The following is a 20,707-nucleotide window of genomic DNA, read 5'->3' as shown; positions in this document are numbered from 1 at the left end:
ACCTAAATAGACATTTCTCCAAAGAAGATATACAGATTGCCAACAGACACATTAAAGAATGCTGAACCATTCTTAGTGGAAATCTAGTGGATCTTAGTGGAAATGGTTTCAGTTTTTCACCACAACATCATTAATCATTAGAGAAATGCAAATCAAAGCTACAATGAGATATCATCTCACACCGGTCAGAATGGCCATCATCAAAAAATCTACAAACAATAAATGCTGGAGAGGGTTTGGAGAAAAGGGAACCCTCTTGCACTGTTGGTGGGAATGTAAATGGATACAGCCACTATGGAGAACAGTATGGAGGTTCCTTAAAAAACTACAAATAGAACTACCATACGACCCAGCAATCCCACTACTAGGCATATACCCTGAGAAAACCATAATTCAAAAAGAGTCATGTACCAAAATGTTCATTGCAGCTCTATTTACAATAGCCAGGACATGGAAGCAACCTAAGTGTCCATCATCGGATGAATGGATAAAGAAGATGTGGCACATATATACAATGGAATATTATCAGCCATAAAAAGAAATGAAATGGAGGTATTTGTAGTGAGGTGGATGGAGTTAGAGTCTGTCATACAGAGTGAAGTAAGTCAGAAAGAGAAAAACAAATACCATATGCTAACACATATATATGGAATCTAAGGGAAAATAAAGGTCATGAAGTACCTAGTGGCAAGACGGGAATAAAGACACAGACCTACTAGAGAATGGACTTGAGGATATGGGGAGGGGGAGGGGTAAGATGTGACAGGGTGAGAGAGTGCATAGACATATATACACTACCAAATGTAAAATAGATAGCTAGTGGGAAGCAGCCGCATAGCACAGGGAGATCAGCTCGGTGCTTTGTGACCACCTAGAGGGGTGGGATAGGGAGGGTGGGAGGGAGGGAGATGCAAGAGGGAAGAGATATGGGAACATATGTATATGTATAACTGATTCACTTTGTTATAAAGCAGAAACTAACACACCATTGTAAAGCAATTCTACTCCAATAAAGATGTTTATAAAAAAAAATTCTGTCTGGGATATACAGAAAATATTTCTATTTCTACTGTGTGCAGGTCCCTACAAAGCAAAGATACTTTCAAAAGAAGTTTTTTGTCATTATTATTCCAATCTCTTCTGGATCCAGAGCCTACTTATGAGACTTTGAATAGCCTGAGCAGTGAAAAACCCCAAACAGAATAAACCCAAAGAAACCCGTTTCCAGACATATCCAAATCAAACTGCTGAACATAATACAAAGAAAAAAATCTTGAAAGCAGCCAGAGGAAAAATACATTACCTTATAGGGGTATAGCAATTCGAATTACAGTGGATTTCTTTTATCAGAAACCATGGAGGTCATAAGGAAATGGCACAACATGTTTGAAGTGTGGGGAAAAACGAACTGTCAACACATAATTCTATATCCAGCAAAAATATCTTTCAGGAATGACAATTTATAGCCAGCAATCTGCTCTAAAAGAACTGCTAGAGGAAGTTCTTCAGCCAGTTGGGAAATTATAGCAGAAAGAAATTTAGCACATTAGGAATGAAGGAACAGCAATATAAATTGTAAAATTTGGGTAGATATAACAGACTGTTCTTCTCTTGAATTACTTAAAATATGTTTGGCAGCTGATAGCAAAAACAATAAGAATGTGTGAAGGGATTTTCAGTATGTGTAGATGTAACATATAAGACAACTATAACATAAAGGGGAGAGGGTAAAGGGACCTACAGGGTGTAAGGTTTCTGCATTACTCTTGAAGTGGTAAAGTATTGATTCTAAGTAGACTGTGCAAGGCTAAATATGTATATTATAATCCCTAGAGTAACCAAAAAAGATATGCAAAGAGATAAACTCAAAAATCACAGTAGATTAATTAAAATGGAGCACTAAAAAATGTTCAAATAACCCAAAAGGCAGGAAAGTGGAAAAGAGAGGAAATAATAACAGAGGTATAACACAAAGAAAAGAAATAATAAAATGGTAGGTTTAAACCAAGCATATCAATAACTACATTAAGTGGAATGGTCTAAACATACAATTAAAAGACAGAGACTGTCAGAACAGATTTAAAAAACATGATCCCACCACAAAGGCTATAAGAAAATCATTTAAAATATAATGATATAGGTAGATGAAAAGTAAAAGATGAAAAAAGATATGATGCAAATGCTGATCAAAAGAAAGAATTCAGAGCAAAGAAAATTACAAGGATAAAGTGGGCCTTTCAATCTGGCGGCAGCCATCAGGTGAGCCGAGATGGGCACTTGCTAGTACATCCAGGAGCTATGGAGGAAGAAGCAGTCCCACATAATTTGCTTTCTGCTCAGGGTGCACTGCTGGCAGTACCGCCAGCTCTCTGCACTGCAGAGGGCCCCTTGCCCCACCCAGCCTGACAAGGTACACAGGCTGGGCTACAAGGCCAAGCAAGGTTATGTCATATATCGGATTCGTGTGTGCTGTGGTGCCCGCAAATGCCCAGTTCCTAAGGGTGCCACCTACAGCAAGCCTCTCCATCATGGTGTCAACCAGCTCAAGTTTGCTCGAAGCCTTCATTCTGTTGCCAAGAAGTGAACTGGACGTCACTGTGGGGCCCTAAGGGTCCTGAATTCTTACTGGGTTGGTGAAGATTCTACTTACAAATTGTTTGAGGTTATCATCATTGATCCATTTCATAATGCTATCAGAAGAAACCCTGACACCCAGTGGATCACCAAACCAGTCCACAAGCACAGGGAGATGTGGGGGCTGACATCTGCAGGCAGAAAGAGCCGCGGCCTTGGAAAGGGCCACAAGTCCCACCACACTATTGGTGGTTCTTGTCGTGCAGCTTGGAGAAGGCGCAATACTCTCCAGCTCCCCCATTACCGCTAATATAAGCAATGCTTGTAAAATTCTTACCTAATAAACAACTTAGGACATTCATGTCCGCTTAAAGGTGTTTTTTAATTTGTCTGTTAAAACTAGTTGTCTCCAGATTATTTCATTGAATGCATTGTCAAATTATGAAAATTAAAGTGCAATAATGTGTGAAGACTTTAAGTGATGGTGTATCTTGTTTCTAATAAGGGAAATGCCTTTGTTTTTGCTTTATTAGGGAGTTGATATGTCCGTGTTTAAAATGCTGTTTGGTACAATAGGTGTAAAATAAATTCTGGAAAAGAGGAGTGCAGAAACTAGCCATGTAGATTTGTTGATGCATGTGATGAAACCTACAGCTTTACTGGGGTGATGCAATGCTCTGCTGGTTTACTCTAAAGTGGCTGTTTTATGGAGTTTGGCAAGGACAAACTTTTTAAATTGGATTTTCCTTGGAAATGTGAAGGAAGTCCTGATCCTTTATCATGATCATATGCAGAAGAACAATGAAAGTTGACTAGGGCCCACATTTTTAGACTTAATCTACTATTCCATTTATGTAACAGCTGCTTCCGAAAGGCAAAAAGTAAAGAAGTGTCACCATTTTTAAGAGAATTGAATAAACCTGTTGCAAGAGGGTTTTCTTACAAATGAAAACATCCTGGTTAACCTAAATTAAACTGCCTTGGCCTCCATGGTACCACTGATGTTCACATAAAAGATGGGAGCTACTGGTTTAATCCCAGGACTGGGATCTGTAGAACACTGAACTTCATGCAAAATAGTCATGGTATTTACACTGGTGTATACTGAAACTGATGGAAATTGAACATTAGGCAAATGAGAAGGGAGTTAATTAGCCCTAAGGTTTGTAAGCTAGTAATTCTAGGATTGGGAAATTGGTGTCCATCAGATACCTTTCAAGTGTGGGAGGATAGAAAAAGCTTGGATCAAAATTTTAAATGTTTTATCTGTAATATTAGTTTGTGACCATTATGAACTCTCTAAGCCACCATAGAGGGGAAAGCAGGGTTGGTTTTATTTAAAAGTAACACTGCTAAGTCTAATCAGTGTTATTTTGGGTCAAGCCACTTTATCCATTCCCATAAGGATACTGAGAAAAGTCATGTAGTTGGTGTCAATACAAGTTCAATTGGTTTTCAATTTTATGTGTTGTCTACAGTTATTTTTCTCATCCCTGCTCAAACTACCCTCAAGAGCCTCACCATTCCACAAACTTGCCAGGCCACCAGTTGTGGCTGGGCATACCACCACATTCTGCTTGCATCATGTCTTCCCATAGACTAGGCTTCTGTTTCCCAGGGTGGATTTGAGTGTATAGGAAATATGGAAGAGGAATTGCCCCAATCCTTTCCAATTCTTGGTTTGCTATCTTAACAGGTAGGTTAATTCTGAAATCTAATTGCTGGTTTTCTTGAACCAATTTTTCTCGTATTTTCTTCAAGGGTCTTGAAAGGTCCACTTAATGATTTCCAGAAAACATGTAGCAGGCTTGAAAAACGTTTTGAGACCCAAATTTCTTCCCACTCAAAAAAAAAAATCTTAAACCATATAATTTCTTGTGTAGAGCTTGTTCAACTATACATAATAATAGAATAAATGTCTATTAAACTAAAAAGAAAGGATAAAGTGGGATATAAAGAGACATGTCATAATGCTAAAAGGGTTATTTAATTCACCCCAAAGACTTAACAATCCTAAATGTGTAAACACCTAACAACAGTGCTTCAAAATATGTGAAGCAAAAACTGTCAGATCTAAAATTAGAAGTAGAAAAATCCACAATTACAGTTGGAGACTTCAACATTCCTCTCTAATTAATATATAGAACTAGCAGACAGAAAATCAGCAAGAATATGTAAGAACTGAACACTGTTATCAACCAAGTGGAATTAGCTTATATGTACAGAACACTCTATCCAACAATTGCAGAATATATATTCTTTCAACAAGATAGATCACCTCCTGGGTCACAAAACAAACCTCAAATATAAAAGAGCTGAAATCATATAGAATATGTTCCTTGACCATAAAGGAAATAAAATAGAAATCGACAACAGAGAGATAAGAGGAAAAGCTCCAAACACTTGGCTATTGGATATCATATATCTAAATAACCCATTAATCAAAGATAAACTTTTAAGGGAAATTAGAAAATATTTTTAATTAAAGAAAAATGAAAATACAACATAACTCAATTTGTGGGCTTAGAGGGAAACTCATAGCAGTAAATGATATTTTAGGGGAAAAAATCTCTCATATAAATACAGGTGACCCTTGAACAATCAGGGGTCAGGGGTGCCAAACCTCTGCACAGTCAAAAATCCATATCTAACTTATTGTCAGCCCTCCCTATCCGTGGTTCCTCCATAACCTCAGTTCCTCTGTATTGGCAGTTTAACATCTGTGGATTCAACCAACCATGTGGATAGTGTAGTACTGTAGTATTTACTATTGAAAATAATCCACATATAAGTGGTCCTGCACAGTTCATACCCCTGCTGTTCAAGGGTCAACTGTAATCTACGCTTCCCCCTTAGGAACCTAGAAAAAGAGCAAAATAAACCCAAAGCAAGCAGAAAAAGGAAATAAGATAAAGCAGAAATCAATGAAGCTGAAAACAGAAAAACAACAGAGAAAAATAAATGAAAACAAAAGCTGGTCCTTTGAAAAGATCAATAAAATTGATAAACCTCTAGCAAAACTGAGAAGGAAAAAAAAGAGCAAATTACCAATATGAGGAATGAAAGAGGAGATTATCACTATAGACCCCGCAGACATAAAAAGATAATAAGGGGATACTACCATGAATAACTCTACACACATAAGTTAGACAACTTAAATGAAATGGACAGACTGCTCGAAAACCACAAACTACTAAAACTCATTGAAGATGAAACAGGTAACCTGAATAATGACCCATCTATTAAGGAAATTAAATTCACAGCTAAAAATCTTTTTTAAAAGAAATGCCCAGGCCCAGATGGTTTCACTGGCAAATTCCAACAAACATTTAAAGAAAAGATAACACCATTTTATAGGCAAGGGGTTATGGCACAGGGACTACAGTCAGACTTCCTGAATTTTAATCTCTGCTCAGCCACTTACCAGTTCTGTGCTCTTGGGAAACTGTTAACATTTCTGTGCTTCAGAATGTTTCATTATTGGTTCAAAAGGGGAAAATAATAGTACTGTACTTATAGGATTGATATGAGTATTGAATAAATTATTAAATATAAAGTAAAAAAATAAAAATAAAAAAAAGAAAAGATAACACCAATTCTGCAAGATCTCGTGCAGAAAATAAGAGAGGATAGAATCTTTCCCAACTCATTTTATGAAGCCCTGACACCAAACCCAGACAAACATAATACGAAAAAGAAAACTATAGACCAATATCCCTCATGAATATAAAAGCAAATACCCTCAACAAAATATTAGCAAATCTTACAGCAATATATAAAACCCTACAACCAAGTGGGGTTTCTCCCAGGAATGAAAAGCAGGTTCAATATTTGAAAATCAATCAATGTAATCAACATATTAAGTCTAAAAAAGAAAAACCAAATGATAATATCAGTTGATGAGGACAAAACCATTTGTCAAAATTCAAAATGCATTCATAATAGAAACTCTCAGCATACTAGGAATAGAAGGGAACTTCCTCAACTTGATAAAGAACTTAAAGGTGAAATAAGAAAAAGCTGTGCTCTCCCATCACTTCTATTAAACATCATACTAGAAGTCTTAGCCTGTGCAAAAAGGGACAAAAAATATATAAAAGGTATACAGATTGAAAGAAAGAAATGAAAGTATCCCTACTCCTAAACAGCATGATTGTTTGCTTAGAATATATCAGAGGAATCTATTTTTTTAAGTCCTATAACTAACAGCTTAGCAAGGAAGCAGGATATAAGGTCAATACAAAAATCAATCATATTTCTATATGGTGGCAATAAACAACTAGAAACTGAATCTTTAAAAAAATATATCATTTACAACAGCTCCAAAGAAATGAAACATTCAGGTATATATCTAACAAAACATGTACAGGATCTCTATGCTGAACACTACAAAACATAGATGCTTCCATGAAAAAATCAAAGAAAATCTAAAGAAATGGAGAAATATACTATATTCATGTGGTGGAAGATTCAGCATATTAAAGATGTCATTTCTCCCCAAAGTCATCAGATTCATCATTAGATTTAACCTAATTCAAACAAAAATGCCAGTAGGATTTTTTGTAAATATAGACAAGATGAGTCTAAAATTTATAAAGAACAGCAAAAGATCTAGAATAGCTAAAACAAATTTTAAAAAGAAGAATGAAGTTGGAGAAACACACTGATTTTAAGGCATAATATAAAGCTACAGTAATCAAGACAGTGGTATTGATGAAGTGATAAAAACAGAACAATGGAACAAAAGAGAGAGTTAAGATACTGACCTACATAAATATAGGCAACTGATTTTTGAAACAGGTGCAAAAGCAATTTAAAGGAGGAAGGATAGTCTTTTGAACGAACGGTGTGGGAACAATTAGACATTCATATGTAAAAAACAGATCTCCACCTAAACTTCACATCATGTACAAAGATTAACTTGATAGAGGCACATATCTAAATGTAAAACATATAACTAGAAAACTTTTAGAAGAAAACATAGGAGAAAATCTTCATGATTAGGGTTAATATAAGAGTTCTTAGACATGAGTCCTTTTAAAAAATGATAAATTGGACTTCATCAAAATTAAAATCTTGCTTGGTGAATGACACCATTAAGAGAACAAAAAACCAAGCCACAGATGTAGAGAAAATATTTACTGATAAATCACATAACCAACAAAGGATTTTTATTCAGAATATTAAAAAAAAAACGAAAAAACTCTCGGACTTCCCCGGCAGTCCAGTGGTTAAGCCTCTGTGCTTCCAATGCAGGGGGTGTGGGTTCAATCCCTGGTCGGGGAACTAAGATCCCACATGCTGCACAGTGCAGCCAAACAAAACAAAACAAAACAAAAAACAAAACTCTCAAAACACCACAGCAAGAAAACTACCAAATTTAAATTAAAGCAAAATACTTGAACAAATACTCCTCTCAACAAATACTTGAGTAAAATACTCCTCTGATGGGCTCAATAAAAGTCATGAATTTTAACTTAGTTTGGCTAATTGTAAGGGTAAGAGCAACACTACTTCCAGCTCCCTACATCCCAAGGCAGAAGCTGGCCCAAACGGATTATTTTTTCAAAAACATTTTATTGTGAAATATTACAGAATTTTGTTTTAATAATCACCAGGGGAAAAGTAGGATGAAAAAATTACTCCTACTCCTGTTCTATATCCTCAACCCACTTCACCCCCTCCTCCTTGGTGTTTTAGAATTTTGGTTCAGACTTCCTATGCAGAGGATTCCCTACGCTGCATGGAAACTTGGCACTTTGGTCTTTGTATGAATGGGCACCATATTTCGATTATTTCTGAGTTTGGGTGTTTATTGGAAGATATTTGTTTCATACCTCTTTCAATAAAGTTGTCAAGCTGATTCAGAATATTTATAAATACCAGTTTGTTTGTGAACCACGTTTTAACCCACCCTTCCTGTTTCTCAGGATGTTTCAAATCTGTATGCATTTAATACTCAGTGGTGTTGTAGATCATTAAATTTTATTAATGTGAAAGAGATCCATTCTTTTGCTTGACTCCATTTTCAATCTTTTGGGTGCTGACAGGGCAGATTGCAACCCTCCATTTGGGCTCTATTCTCCATTTTCATCCTGGACAACTGCAAACCAATGATTGATACTGAGTACTAGTTGAGCCTGCTTGGGGAAGGGGGTGAGGGTAGTCAGGGCTGAGCAGTGTCTAGTGCCTGGAACTCACTGAGCATTTGCTGAATTTGTTAATTTGATTATACTATTCAGTAGTGTGAAAAGGCAAGTGTTAAAATAAAACCTGTTAGGGAAAAGGAGGCTCTATCACAACAAGCTGCAGTATATTTTGCCAAAGCTATTAGATTTTTGAGGCAGCTGGTAGTTTATCAATTTTTATTGCTCCAATATAGTTATTTTATGGCTATTACTAGCAAAAGCGGATTATAGGAATAGTGTTTGACAGGAAAGAAGGGCCCAGTGTGAGTCTATTTGTTCTGGATCTCTAAAACAAAGGTTCTTAATGTCATCCTCTCGGTTTATAGATTAGAACAGTAACATGATAGGAAAGACATCAGTTTCTCATTTTGTGAGAGTAGTTCCAGAAAGTCTTTCTGCAGTTTTCTTGAGCACCTGCAGAGGTATCCAGTTTTTTTCCTGAGAAGACCTCTTCAGGTACCAGCATGATCACAAAGGTATTTCAAGGTGCTCTTACAGCATTAAAACCAGCAGTCAGTAGTAGATATCAGGGACTTTGTAAAGGATGGGGCATGGTCCACAGACAATGTTGTAGGATGTTCGGGGTATAATATAATATATATAATTACAATATAATTTTCAAAATTAAGAACATGACTCACATACAAATACAGAATGAACACATGTCAAAGACTAATTTATTAGTGAGGGACCCAGCATTATGTAAGGCTGATTCAAAGAATATTTGAGAGATTCAGTATATACAGATACTGAAAGTAAAAATGCTAGAATAAGATAGCTAAATTAGATAGAAAAGTGGTTAATGCACTATAGGACAGTTAATCCATAGTCTTTGGGATTATTTCTTCTGCCAAACAGAAATTTTTTTCATCTCTACCAGACAAAAATCTTTAAGTTAACATGTCACTTCAAAAAGTCTGGACCCTAATCATTAGTGAATAATAAGCCAAACAAAGATGTAATCCCCTAGAGAACTAAATAATCCTTGGGTGGGCCCCTCAGTCAATGCTCCAGAATGACAACGAAAGGACATTTGGTCGTCCTTTTGTATTATTTTTTAAGTTTTAAAATAATTTCTATTAACAGAGGGTTAATAGTTTTATACCTGAGTCTAAGTCTTTGGAAGTAAAATTAAGGTTCTAGGGGGCCCACCTTTGGAATAGTGTAGTAGCGCTTCTATATTTTACTTTACACATGTGTTTCAAAATAGTCATTTATTTACCTTTCAAAGCAATCATAGGATCTTAGAAGTCATCTGAGATCCAGTCATCTCCTAGGGCAAGAATGCTTTCTTTAGCAGTCTTGACAGGTAATCATGAAGCATTTGTGCGCAAGAAGGAAGGAAACTAACATTACTGAGTGCCTATTATGTACAAATTTATTTTCAAAGGGCCAAATTTCTTTTCTCACAATAATACGTTACCTATACATTTAGCCGCATTTATCAAATAAATAGATCTCTTTGGCATAATTGCTTTGAATTATACCTTAATTTAAAAATTTATACACAGTATAATTTACCCTTTTTAATGTACAGTTCAAGTTCTGACAAATACCTATGGTTGTAATTACCACCAAAAACAAGATACAGAACAGTTCCAAGCATAATTTCCTTTTAAATGTCAATTAATCAACAAGCATTTATTGACTACTGACGTGTCCAGTAGTTACTGGTCAGTCTTTGCAGATAGCAGGAGAGTGTGAAAAGGCAGGAAAAGTAAAAGATATGATGCCTCTCTCCAAAGAACTTCCACAGTCTAAACTGCAGGGCACAGTTGCACACACACAAACCAAGCACAAATAAGCAATCTACTAGGTAATAATCTGCATGACATGTGGGTTCTGGTATTGATACTGCCATCATGTGACCTTGAATAAGCCATTTATTATTATTTCTTTTTTTTTTTTTAAAGTATTGTCCCCACCCCAGACCTACAGAGTCAGAGACTCTGAGGGTGAAGCCCAATAATCTTGGTGTTTTTTTTTGTTTTTTTTTAAATTAATAGCTACTCTATTTATTTATTTATTTATTTTTAGCTGTGTTGGGTCTTTGTTTCGTGCGAGGGCTTTCTCTAGTTGCGGCAAGCGGGGGCCACTCTTCATCGCAGTGCGCGGGCCTCTCACTATCGCGGCCCCTCCCGTTGCGGGGCACAGGCTCCAGACGCGCAGGCTCAGCAGTTGTGGCTCACGGGCCCAGTTGCTCCGCGGCATGTGGGATCTTCCCAGACCAGGGCTCGAACCCGTGTCCCCTGCATTAGCAGGCAGATTCTCAACCACTGCGCCACCAGGGAAGCCCATTATTATTATTTCTTATCTGGGACTTTCTTTCCTCATTCATAACTGGAAGGGGTTGTCCTAGACAATCTCTTAGGTCTCTCCTAATTGTAAGCACATGTGAATCAGGTCGTGAGGGTTCAGAGTGATGGTGGAAGCCTGGGAAGTTGAGAACAGCTTTATGGCATTGAGGCAGTCCATGGGTTGGCCCCTCAGGGTTAGCGAACGAAGTAATTAGTGAGGGATGCAGCATGCAGCTGAAAGATATGACCTGTCATAGGGCTGTGAAGGGAGCAAATGAATGGATGTTGGTCCAGTGGAGTGAAGAAGAACTGCAAGGTGTCATCCTGGAAGACAGTGTTGAGCCCAAGCTTTGAACTGTTTGAGAGCCAGGGAGAGACATGAGGATTAGGAAGCTTGGTTGTCTACTAAGTAAAGAGGAGTGACACCTTGATGACAGTGATCCACAGCAATCTCTGATAAACTGCCATGAACATGCCCTCTAGATGCCAGGAATACAGCAGTACAAAACCTGCTCTTTCAGTTATTTATTGCTGCATAACAAATCACCCCAAAATTTAGTGACTTAAAATAACAACCATTTTATTTGCTCATAATTCTGTGGGTCAGCAGTTTGGGCTAGAATCAGCTGAGTGGTTCTTCTGCTAGTCTTTCCGAGAGTTCCTCATGAAGTTAGTCATCTGGCAATACGACTAGGGTTGAGTATTTAAGATGGCCTCACTCACATGTCTGATGGTTGGCTGTTGACTGGCCTCTCCATATTATCTCTCTTCCTCCAGCAGACTAGCTGGGGCTTCTTCACATGGTTGCTTCAGGGTTCTCAGGGAGGAGAGGAAAGCTACAAGACTTCTTGAGACCTAGGCTCAGAAGTTACCCAGAGTTACTCATGCTGCATTTATTGGCCAAAGCAAATTACAAGAACAGCTCAGATTCAAGGAGTAGAGAAATAGACTCCACCTCCTGATGGGAGGAGCTGCAAAGTCACACTGTAAAGTGGTGTATATACAGAAATGAAAAGACTTGGTGGCCATTTAGCACTCTTATCACACCATTCCATTTGGGAAAATGAGTGTTGAGCACATAGTCCTGTGGGCCTTGAGAGATGGAAGGAGCCACTCAGGTGAAAAAAAATGAGCTTTTGAGTGGATCCTGAGAAACATGCAGATAGAACAAACACAGAAGAACGTGGAGAACTTCAGGCAGAGGCAGTACAAAGTGGCAGGATGACTCATAGTATGTTTAGACTCTAGTGAATGCACACTTGGGTGGAGTGGGTAGAGAAGAGGATTTAAGACATAAGTGGTAAGGATGGTGGGAAAGGTTATGCTTGGGCGTGGGGGACTTTACCTGCTAGGCTCTCAGGAGTACAGGCATACCTACTATGCAGTGAGCAGCCAGGAGTACATGGTGGCTTAGTGGCAGGAGTGGGTATGGTGGTATAGGGAAGAGGCCTTTAAGAGCCTGCATCTTTATGAACAGCAGTTTGGAAGGAAGTTGAGTTTGACCTGGAGTGGCACAGAGATCATGGCAAGAAATCAGCCTAGAGATGGTTTCCCTAAAGGCAAGTGCCTACGTGGATTCTCCTCAAGGGGCTAAAGGGCATAATTGGAGCTTTTACAGGTAGGTTTATTTAGAAGTACAAAAAAATGTTTACCCCGGATTGAATTGGTTATCCTAGAGAGAGCTAAATTTAGGCTCATAACACACACAAACACACCCCCCTCTCTCCTGTATAAGATTCGAGTTTCATGTGAGACAAGTAGGATACAACTGTTTACAAAGTTTTGTTTGTATTTGAAAAGAAAAAATCCTAGTGCTCTTTAACATTATAAGTGGGCAAGGAATCATGGATGAGGCTAGAAATCATGATGCAGCTAGGGAAAAGCTGCCTGCAGTTTTGACTGTAATCTAAACTACAGAGCCATGCTCTGCCCAGGCAGACTGTACAGTCACAGTGGCAGCATAGGAAAACACCAGTTTTCTTTTGACAGTCTGCAAAATGTACATTTCTTTTCCAAACTACTGCTTTCCACAGGATGTATGTGGCCATTAGAACACATTATATGTAATTTTTTTAAACACAAAATGAGAAGTGATGTTTGGTTTGTTAATTAAACAGCAGGCAGCAAACAGATAACCAACAAGGACCTACTGTATAGCTCAGGGGACTACACTCAATATTTTGTAATAACCTATAAGGGAAAATAATCTGAAAAAGAATACACACACACACACACACACACACATATGTATCTGAATCACTTTGCTGTGCACCTAAAACTAACACAAAATTGTAAATCAACTATACTTCAATAAAAAATAAAAAACCAGCAGGCAACAATTCTGTTTCAGGTATTTGTGAGAGACAGAACGTAGAGAATCTGAAGCTCTACTATCACTACGGGAGGGGCAGTTTAGTTGTAAAGCTTCAGGTCATGTGTATACGAAATAGGTCACAGAGTAAGGAAGTATGGCATTAGGTGCCAAAGTGAATAAAAAAAGACAGGACTTAAAATGAGAGAATATGGCGCAGAGGATAACATCCAAGTGAGTGGGTTTTGGGGAAATGGAGAATCTCCTAAGCTAGAATTTCCAAGAATTTGGAATTGGCCCAGGCAGGATTGATTGGCAGGAAGAAGAGGACAGGATGATCCAGCTGTGAGGAAAGGCTCCAGGTAAACTTGAGTGTTGGATTATTGGTGGTATTGGGGGAGGGGAGCCAGTGAGGAAACAGTTCAGAGATGACTTCCCAGTCTGTGTGCTTAAGACTTCTGTTCCACCTAGTTGCCCTGAAATCCCAGGTGAAGAACTGTCCTCAGTTGATGGATTGTGTCATGTGAAAACATTACAAAACAACTGTAACTAATAGACAGGAAAAGAAAGGATATTTAGGTTCCTCTTTACACATACAGGGCTTTATCCACTGTCTAGTAGGTGAATGGGTGGCCCTTTGTGCATACATCATAGGATAGGGAAAAGCTCTCCAAGTGAAAACACATCTCCTCTGCCCATGGTGCTTGCTCAGACTGAGCCAGACCATAGCATGCAGCAGTTATGCAAGAAAGGGACCTCCACTGCATTTTCTAATGACATAGTATTCTAGGGAGATATCTGAGTGGGCATGCTGTTTTTGTCAATTCTCTCCTCAATGTGCGCCTCAAAACTGGGGAGGTTTCCTGTAAAAAGATGTTTTCTTTTAGGATCTGAGAAATTATAGATGGTTCATATCATGGGGGTTCCAAGAAATCATGCCTCATCAGTGTCCTCAACAGTTAGCTTTTTAAAAAAGTATAAAAATAGCATTTAGTGATTATCCAAATTACTTATTTTGTGGGGAGGTACTCAGGTTTATACACTTGAGGAGTGCCTACACATGGGCCTGGTATATAGCAACCACTCGAGTGTTAGTTGATTCTGAGCTACTTTTTGCAGCTTCTTTATGAAGTATAGCAATGCACTAAATTTTTGCTGAACTCGAGTCTTTAATGTTGGGAGGACAAGTAAAACCATCAAAAGGGGCCATCTGATCCAATCTTTGGATATTATATAGGACACCCATACCTCTAAATGTTCCTAAGGACAACTGAGGACAATTTTTAAAATTTCGCCCATGGACACCATGTTTGAAGGCTTGCCTACCAAACACACCACATCTATGGATTATTATTATTATTTTTTAAATTACTTATCTCCATGACATCATTTTATTTTATTTTTTTAAACATCTTTATTGGAGTATAATTGCTTTCCAATGCTGTGCCAGTTTCTGCTTTATAACAAAGTCAATCAGTTATACATATACATATGTCCCCATATCTCTTCTTCCCTCTTGCATCTCCCTTCCTCCCACCCTCCCTATCCCACCCCTCTAGGTGGTCACAAAGCACCGAGCTGATCTCCCTTTGCTATGTGGCTGCTTCCCACAAGCTATATATTTTACGTTTCATAGTGTATATACATCCATGCCACTCTCTCACTTTGTCCCATCTTACCCTGCCCCCTCCCCATATCCTCAAGCCCATTCTCTAGTAGGTCTGAGTCTTTATTCCCATCTTGCCCCTAGGTTCTTCGTGACTTTTTTTTTTTTTAGATTCCATATATATGTGTTAGCATATGGTATTTGTTTTTGTCTTTCTGATTTACTTCACTCTGTATGACACTCTAGGTCCATCCACCTCACTATAACTCAATTTTGTTTCTTTTTATGGCTGAGTAATATTCCATTGTATATATGTGCCACATCTTCTTTATCCATTCATCTGTCGATGGACACTTAGGTTGCTTCCATGTCCTGGCTACTGTAAATAGAGCTGCAATGAACATTGTGGTACATGACTCTTTTTGAATTACGGTTTTCTCAGGGTATATGCCCAGTAATGGGACTGCTGGGTCGTACGGTAGTTCTATTTTTAGTCTTTTAAGGAACCTCCATACTGTTCTCCATAGTGGATGTATCCATTTACATTCCCACCAACAGTGCAAGAGGGTTCCCTTTTCTCCACACCCTCTCCAGCATTTATTGTTTCTAGATTTTTTGATGATGGCCATTCTGACCGGTGTGAGATGATATCTCATTGCAGTTTTGATTTGCATTTCTCTAATGATTAATGATGTTAAGCATTCTTTCATGTGTTTGTTGGCAATCTGTATATCTTCTTTGGAGAAATTTCTACTTAGGTGTTCTGCCCATTTTTGGATTGGGTTGTTTGTTTTTTTGATATTGAGCTGCATGAGCTGCTTGTAAATCTTGGAGATTAATCCTTTGTCAGTTGCTTCATTTGCAAATATTTTCTCCCATTCTGAGGGTTGTCTTCTCATCCTGTTACGGTTTCCTTTGCTGTGCAAAAGCTTTGAAGTTTCATTAGGTCCCATTTGTTTATTTTTGTTTTTATTTCCATTTCTCTAGGAGGTGGGTCAGAAAGGATCTTGCTGTGATTTGTGTCGTAGAGTGTTCTGCCTATGTTTTGCTCTAAGAGTTTGATAGTGTTTGGCCGTACATTTAGGTCTTTAATCCATTTTGAGTTTATTTTTGTGTATGGTGTTAGAGAGTGTTCTAATTTCATTCTTTTACATGTACCTGTCCAGTTTTCCCAGCACCACTTATTGAAGAGGTGGGCTTTTCTCCACTGTATATTCTTGCCTCCTTTATCAAAGATAAGATGACCATATGTGCATGGGTTTACCTCTGGACTTTCTATCCTGTTCCATTGACCTATATTTCTGTTTTTGTGCCAGTACCATACTGTCTTGATTACTGTGGCTTTGTAGTATAGTCTGAAGTCAGGGAGCCTGATTCCTCCAGCTCCGTTTTTCTTTCTCAAGATTGCCTTGGCTATTCGGGGTCTTTTGTGTTTCCATACAAATTCTGAAATTTTTTGTTCTAGTTCTGTGAAAAATGCCAGTGGTAGTTTGATAGGGATTGCACTGAATCTGTAGATTGCTTTGGGTAGTAGAGTCATTTTCACAATGTTGATTTTTCCAATCCAAGAACATGGTATATCTCTCCATATATTTGTATCATCTTTAATTTCTTTCATCAGTGTCTTATAATTTTCTGCATACAGGTCTTTTGTCTCCTTAGGTAGGTTTATTCCTAGATAATTTATTCTTTTTGTTGCAATGGTAAATGGGAGTGTTTTCTTAATTTCACTTTCAGATTTTTCAACATTAATGTATAGGAATGCAAGAGATCTGTGCATTAATTTTGTATCCTGCTACTTTACCAAATTCATTGATTAGCTCCAGTAGTTTTCTGGTAGCATCTTTAGGATTCTCTATGTACAGTATCATGTCATCTGCAAACAGTGACAGCTTTACTTCTTCTTTTCCGATTTGGATTCCTTTTATTTCTTTGTCTTCTCTGATTGCTGTGGCTAACACTTCCAAAACTATGTTGAATAATAGTGGTGAGAGTGGGCAAACTTGTCTTGTTCCTGATCTTAGTGGAAATGGTCTCAGTTTTACACCATTGAGAATGATGTTGGCTGTGGGTTTGTCATAAATGGCCTTTATTATGTTGAGGCAAGTTCCCTCTATGCCTACTTTCTGGAGGGTTTTTATCATAAATGGGTGTTGAATTTTGTCAAAAGCTTTCTCTGCATCTATTGAGATGATCATATGATTTTTCTCCTTCAATTTGTTAATATGGTGTATCACATCGATTGATTTGCGTATATTGAAGAATCCTTGCATTCCTGGGATAAACCCCACTTGATGATGATGTATGATCCTTTTAATGTGCTGTTGGATTCTGTTTGCTAGTATTTTGTTCAGGATTTTTGCATCTATGGTCATCAGTGATATTGGCCTGTAGTTTTCTTTCTTTGTGACATCTTTGTCTGGTTTTGGTATCAGGGTGATGGTGGCCTCGTAGAATGAGTTTGAGAGTGTTCCTCCCTCTGCTATATTTTGGAAGAGTTTGAGAAGGATAGGTGTTAGCTCTTCTCTAAATGTTTGACAGAATTCGCCTGTGAAGCCATCTGGTCCTGGGCTTTTGTTTGTTGGAAGATTTTTAATCAGAGTTTCAATTTCAGTGCTTGTGATTGGTCTGTTCATATTTTCTATTTCTTCCTGGTTCAGTCTCGGCAGTTTGTGCATTTCTAAGAATCTGTCCATTTCTTCCAGGTTGTCCATTTTATTGCCATATAGTTGCCTGTAGTAATCTCTCAGGATCCCATGTATTTCTGAAGGGTCAGTTGTTACTTCTCCTTTTTCATTTCTAATTCTACTGATTTGAGTCTTCTCCCTTTTTTTCTGGATGAGTCTGGCTAATGGTTTATCCATCTTCTTTATCTTCTCAAAGAACCAGCTTTTAGTTTTATTGATCTTTGCTATCGTTTCCTTAATTTCTTTTTCATTTATTTCTGATCTGATCTTTATGATTTCTTTCCTTCTGCTAACTTTGGGGCTTTTTTGTTCGTCTTTCTCTAATTGCTTTAGGTGTAAGCTTAGGTTGTTTATTTGAGATGTTCCTTGTTTCTTAAGGTAGGCTTGTATTGCTATAAACTTCCCTCTTAGAACTGCTTTTGCTGCATTCCATAGGTTTTGGGTCGTCGTGTTTTCATTATCATTTGTTTCTGGAATTTTTTGATTTCCTCTTTGATTTCTTCAGTGATCTCTTGGTTATTAAGTAGTGTATTGTTTAGCCTCCATGTGTTTGTATTTTTTACAGATTTTTTCCTGTAATTGATATCTAGTCTCATAGCATTGTGGTCGGAAAGGACACTTGATATGATTTCAATTTTCTTAAATTTACCAAGGCTTGATTTGTGACCCAAGATATGATCTATCCTGGAGAATGTTCCATGAGCACTTGAGAAGAATGTGTATTCTGTTGTTTTTGGATGGAATGTCCTACAAATATCAATTAAGTCCATCCTGTTTAATGTATCATTTAAAGCTTGTGTTTCCTTATTTATTTTCATTCTGGATGATCTGTCCATTGGTGAAAGTGGGGTGTTAAAGTCCCCTACTATGACTGTGTTACTGTCCACTTCCCCTTCTATGGCTGTTAGTATTTGCCTTATGTAGTGAGGTGCTCCTATGTTGGGTGCATAAATATTTACAATTGTTATATCTTCTTCTTGGATTGATCCCTTGATCATTATGTAGTGTCCTTCTTTGTCTCTTGTAATAGTCTTTGTTGAAAAGTCTATTTTGTCTGATATGAGAATTGCTACTCCAGCTTTCTTTTGATTTCCATTTGCATGGAATATCTTTTTCCATCCCCTCACTTTCAGTCTGTATGTGTCCCTAGGTCTGAGGTGGGTCTCTTGTAGACAGCATATATACGGGTCTTGTTCTTGTATCCATTCAGCCAGTCTATGTCTCTTGGTTGGAGCATTTAATCCATTTACATTTAAGATAATTATCGATATGTATGTTCCTACTACCATTTTCTTAATTGTTTTGGGTTTGTTATTGTAGGCCTTTTCCTTCTCTTGTGTTTCCTGCCTAGAGAAGTTCCTTTAGCATTTGTTGTAAAGCTGGTTTGGTAGTGCTGAATTCTCTTAGCTTTTGCTTGTCTGTAAAGGTTTTAATTTCTCCGTCAACTCTGAATGAGATCCTTGCTGGGTAGAGTAAACTTGGTTGTAGGTTTTTCTCCTTCATCACTTTAAATATGTCCTGCCACTCCCTTCTGGCTTGCAGAGTTTCTGCTGAAAGATCAGCTGTTAACCTTATGGGGATTCCCTTGTGTGTTATTTGTTCTTTTTCCCTTGCTGCTTTTAATATGTTTTCTTTATATTTAATTTTTGATAGTTTGAGTAATATGTGTCTTGGCGTGTTTTCCTTGGATTTATCCCGTATGGGACTCTCTGTGCTTCCTGGACTTGACTGTTTCTTTTCCCATATTAGGGAAGTTTTCAACTATAATCTCTTCAAATATTTTCTCAGTCCCTTTCTTTTTCTCTTCTTCTTCTGGGACCCCTATAATTCGAATGTTGGTGCATTTAATGTTGTCCCAGAGGTCTCTGAGACTGTCCTCAATTGTTTTCATTCTTTTTTCTTTATTCTGCTCTGCAGTAGTTATTTCCAATATTTTATCTTCCAGGTCACTCATCCGTTCTTCTGCCTCAGTTATTCTGCTATTGATCCCTTCTAGAGAATTTTAAATTTCATTTATTGTGTTGTTCATCACTGTTTGTTTGCTCTTTAGTTCTTCTAGGTCCTTGTTAAACGTTTCTTGTATTTTCTCCATTCTATTTCCAAGATTTTGGATCAACTTTACTATCATTACTCTGAATTCTTTTTCAGGTAGAATGCCTATTTCCTCTTCATTTGTTTGGTCTGGTGGGTTTTTACCTTGCTCTTTCATCTGCTGTGTGTTTCTCTGTCTTCTCATTTTGATTAACTTACTGTGTTTGGAGTCTCGTTTTCACAGGCTACAGTTCGTATTTCCCTTTGTTTTTAGTGTCTGGCCCCAGTGGCTAACGTTGGTTCAGTGAGTTGTGTAGGCTTCCTGGTGAAGGGGACTAGTGCCTGTGTTCTGGTGAATGAGGCTGGACCTTGTCTTTCTGGTGGGCAGGTCCACGTCTGGTGGTGTGTTTTGGGGTGTCTGTGGCCTTATTATGATTTTAGGCAGCCTGTCTGCTAATGGATGGGGGTGTGTTCCTGTCTTGCTAGTTGTTTGGCATAGGGTGTCCAGCACTGTAACTTGCTGGTCGTTGAGTGGAGCTGGGTCTTGGCATTGAGATGGAGATCTCTGGGAGATTTTCGCCGTTTGATATTACATGGAGCTGGGAGATCTCTTGTGGACCAGTGTCCTGAACTTGGCTCTCACACCTCAGAGGCACAGCCCTGACGCCTGGCTGGAGCACCAAGAGCTTGTTATCCATACGGCTCAGAATAAAAGGGAGGAAAAAAAGAGAGAAAGAAAGAAGAAGATAAAATAAAATAAAATAAAGTAAAATAAAATAAAATAAGTTATTAAAATAAAAATAATTATTAAAAAAAATTTAAGTAATAAATAAAGAAAGATAGAAGAGAGCAACCAAACCAAAAAACAAATCAACCAACGATAACAAATGCTAAAAACTATACTTAAAAAAACAAACAAAAAATAAAAACGGACACACAGAACCCCAGGACAAATGGTAAAAGCAAAACTATACAGATAAAATCACACACAGAAGCATACACATCCACACTCA

General features: G+C 37.8%; 1 protein-coding gene and 1 pseudogene across 18 annotated transcripts in view; one reads left to right on the top strand and one right to left on the bottom strand.

Moving 5' to 3' along the window:
* The window catches only part of JADE3 (jade family PHD finger 3), a 150,693-nt gene that overhangs the window by 113,613 nt on the left and 16,373 nt on the right, over positions 1 to 20,707 (bottom strand). For 5 of the 17 annotated variants that reach the window (XM_082378122.1, XM_082378125.1, XM_082378121.1 and 2 more), the window contains one exon: positions 9,985 to 10,063. The exons of 11 other annotated variants lie outside the window; for them this stretch is intronic. In XM_082378122.1, the coding sequence (XP_082234248.1) occupies positions 9,985 to 10,000 (16 nt within the window). In that variant the 5' untranslated portion in view covers positions 10,001 to 10,063. Of the gene's footprint in view, positions 1 to 9,984; positions 10,064 to 11,782; positions 11,915 to 20,707 lie in introns of all 17 variants that reach the window. One more of the 17 variants, XM_082378110.1, reaches the window with a different exon arrangement.
* On the top strand, positions 1,355 to 9,977 carry LOC309621145 (large ribosomal subunit protein eL15 pseudogene; annotated as a pseudogene). The gene has a single exon. The product of its transcript is annotated as a large ribosomal subunit protein eL15 pseudogene (transcript).

This window comes from Balaenoptera borealis (genome assembly GCF_965194805.1).
Source record: "Balaenoptera borealis genome assembly, chromosome: X".
Taxonomy (NCBI): domain Eukaryota; kingdom Metazoa; phylum Chordata; class Mammalia; order Artiodactyla; family Balaenopteridae; genus Balaenoptera; species Balaenoptera borealis.
This window is presented reverse-complemented; position numbering and strand designations above follow the sequence as displayed.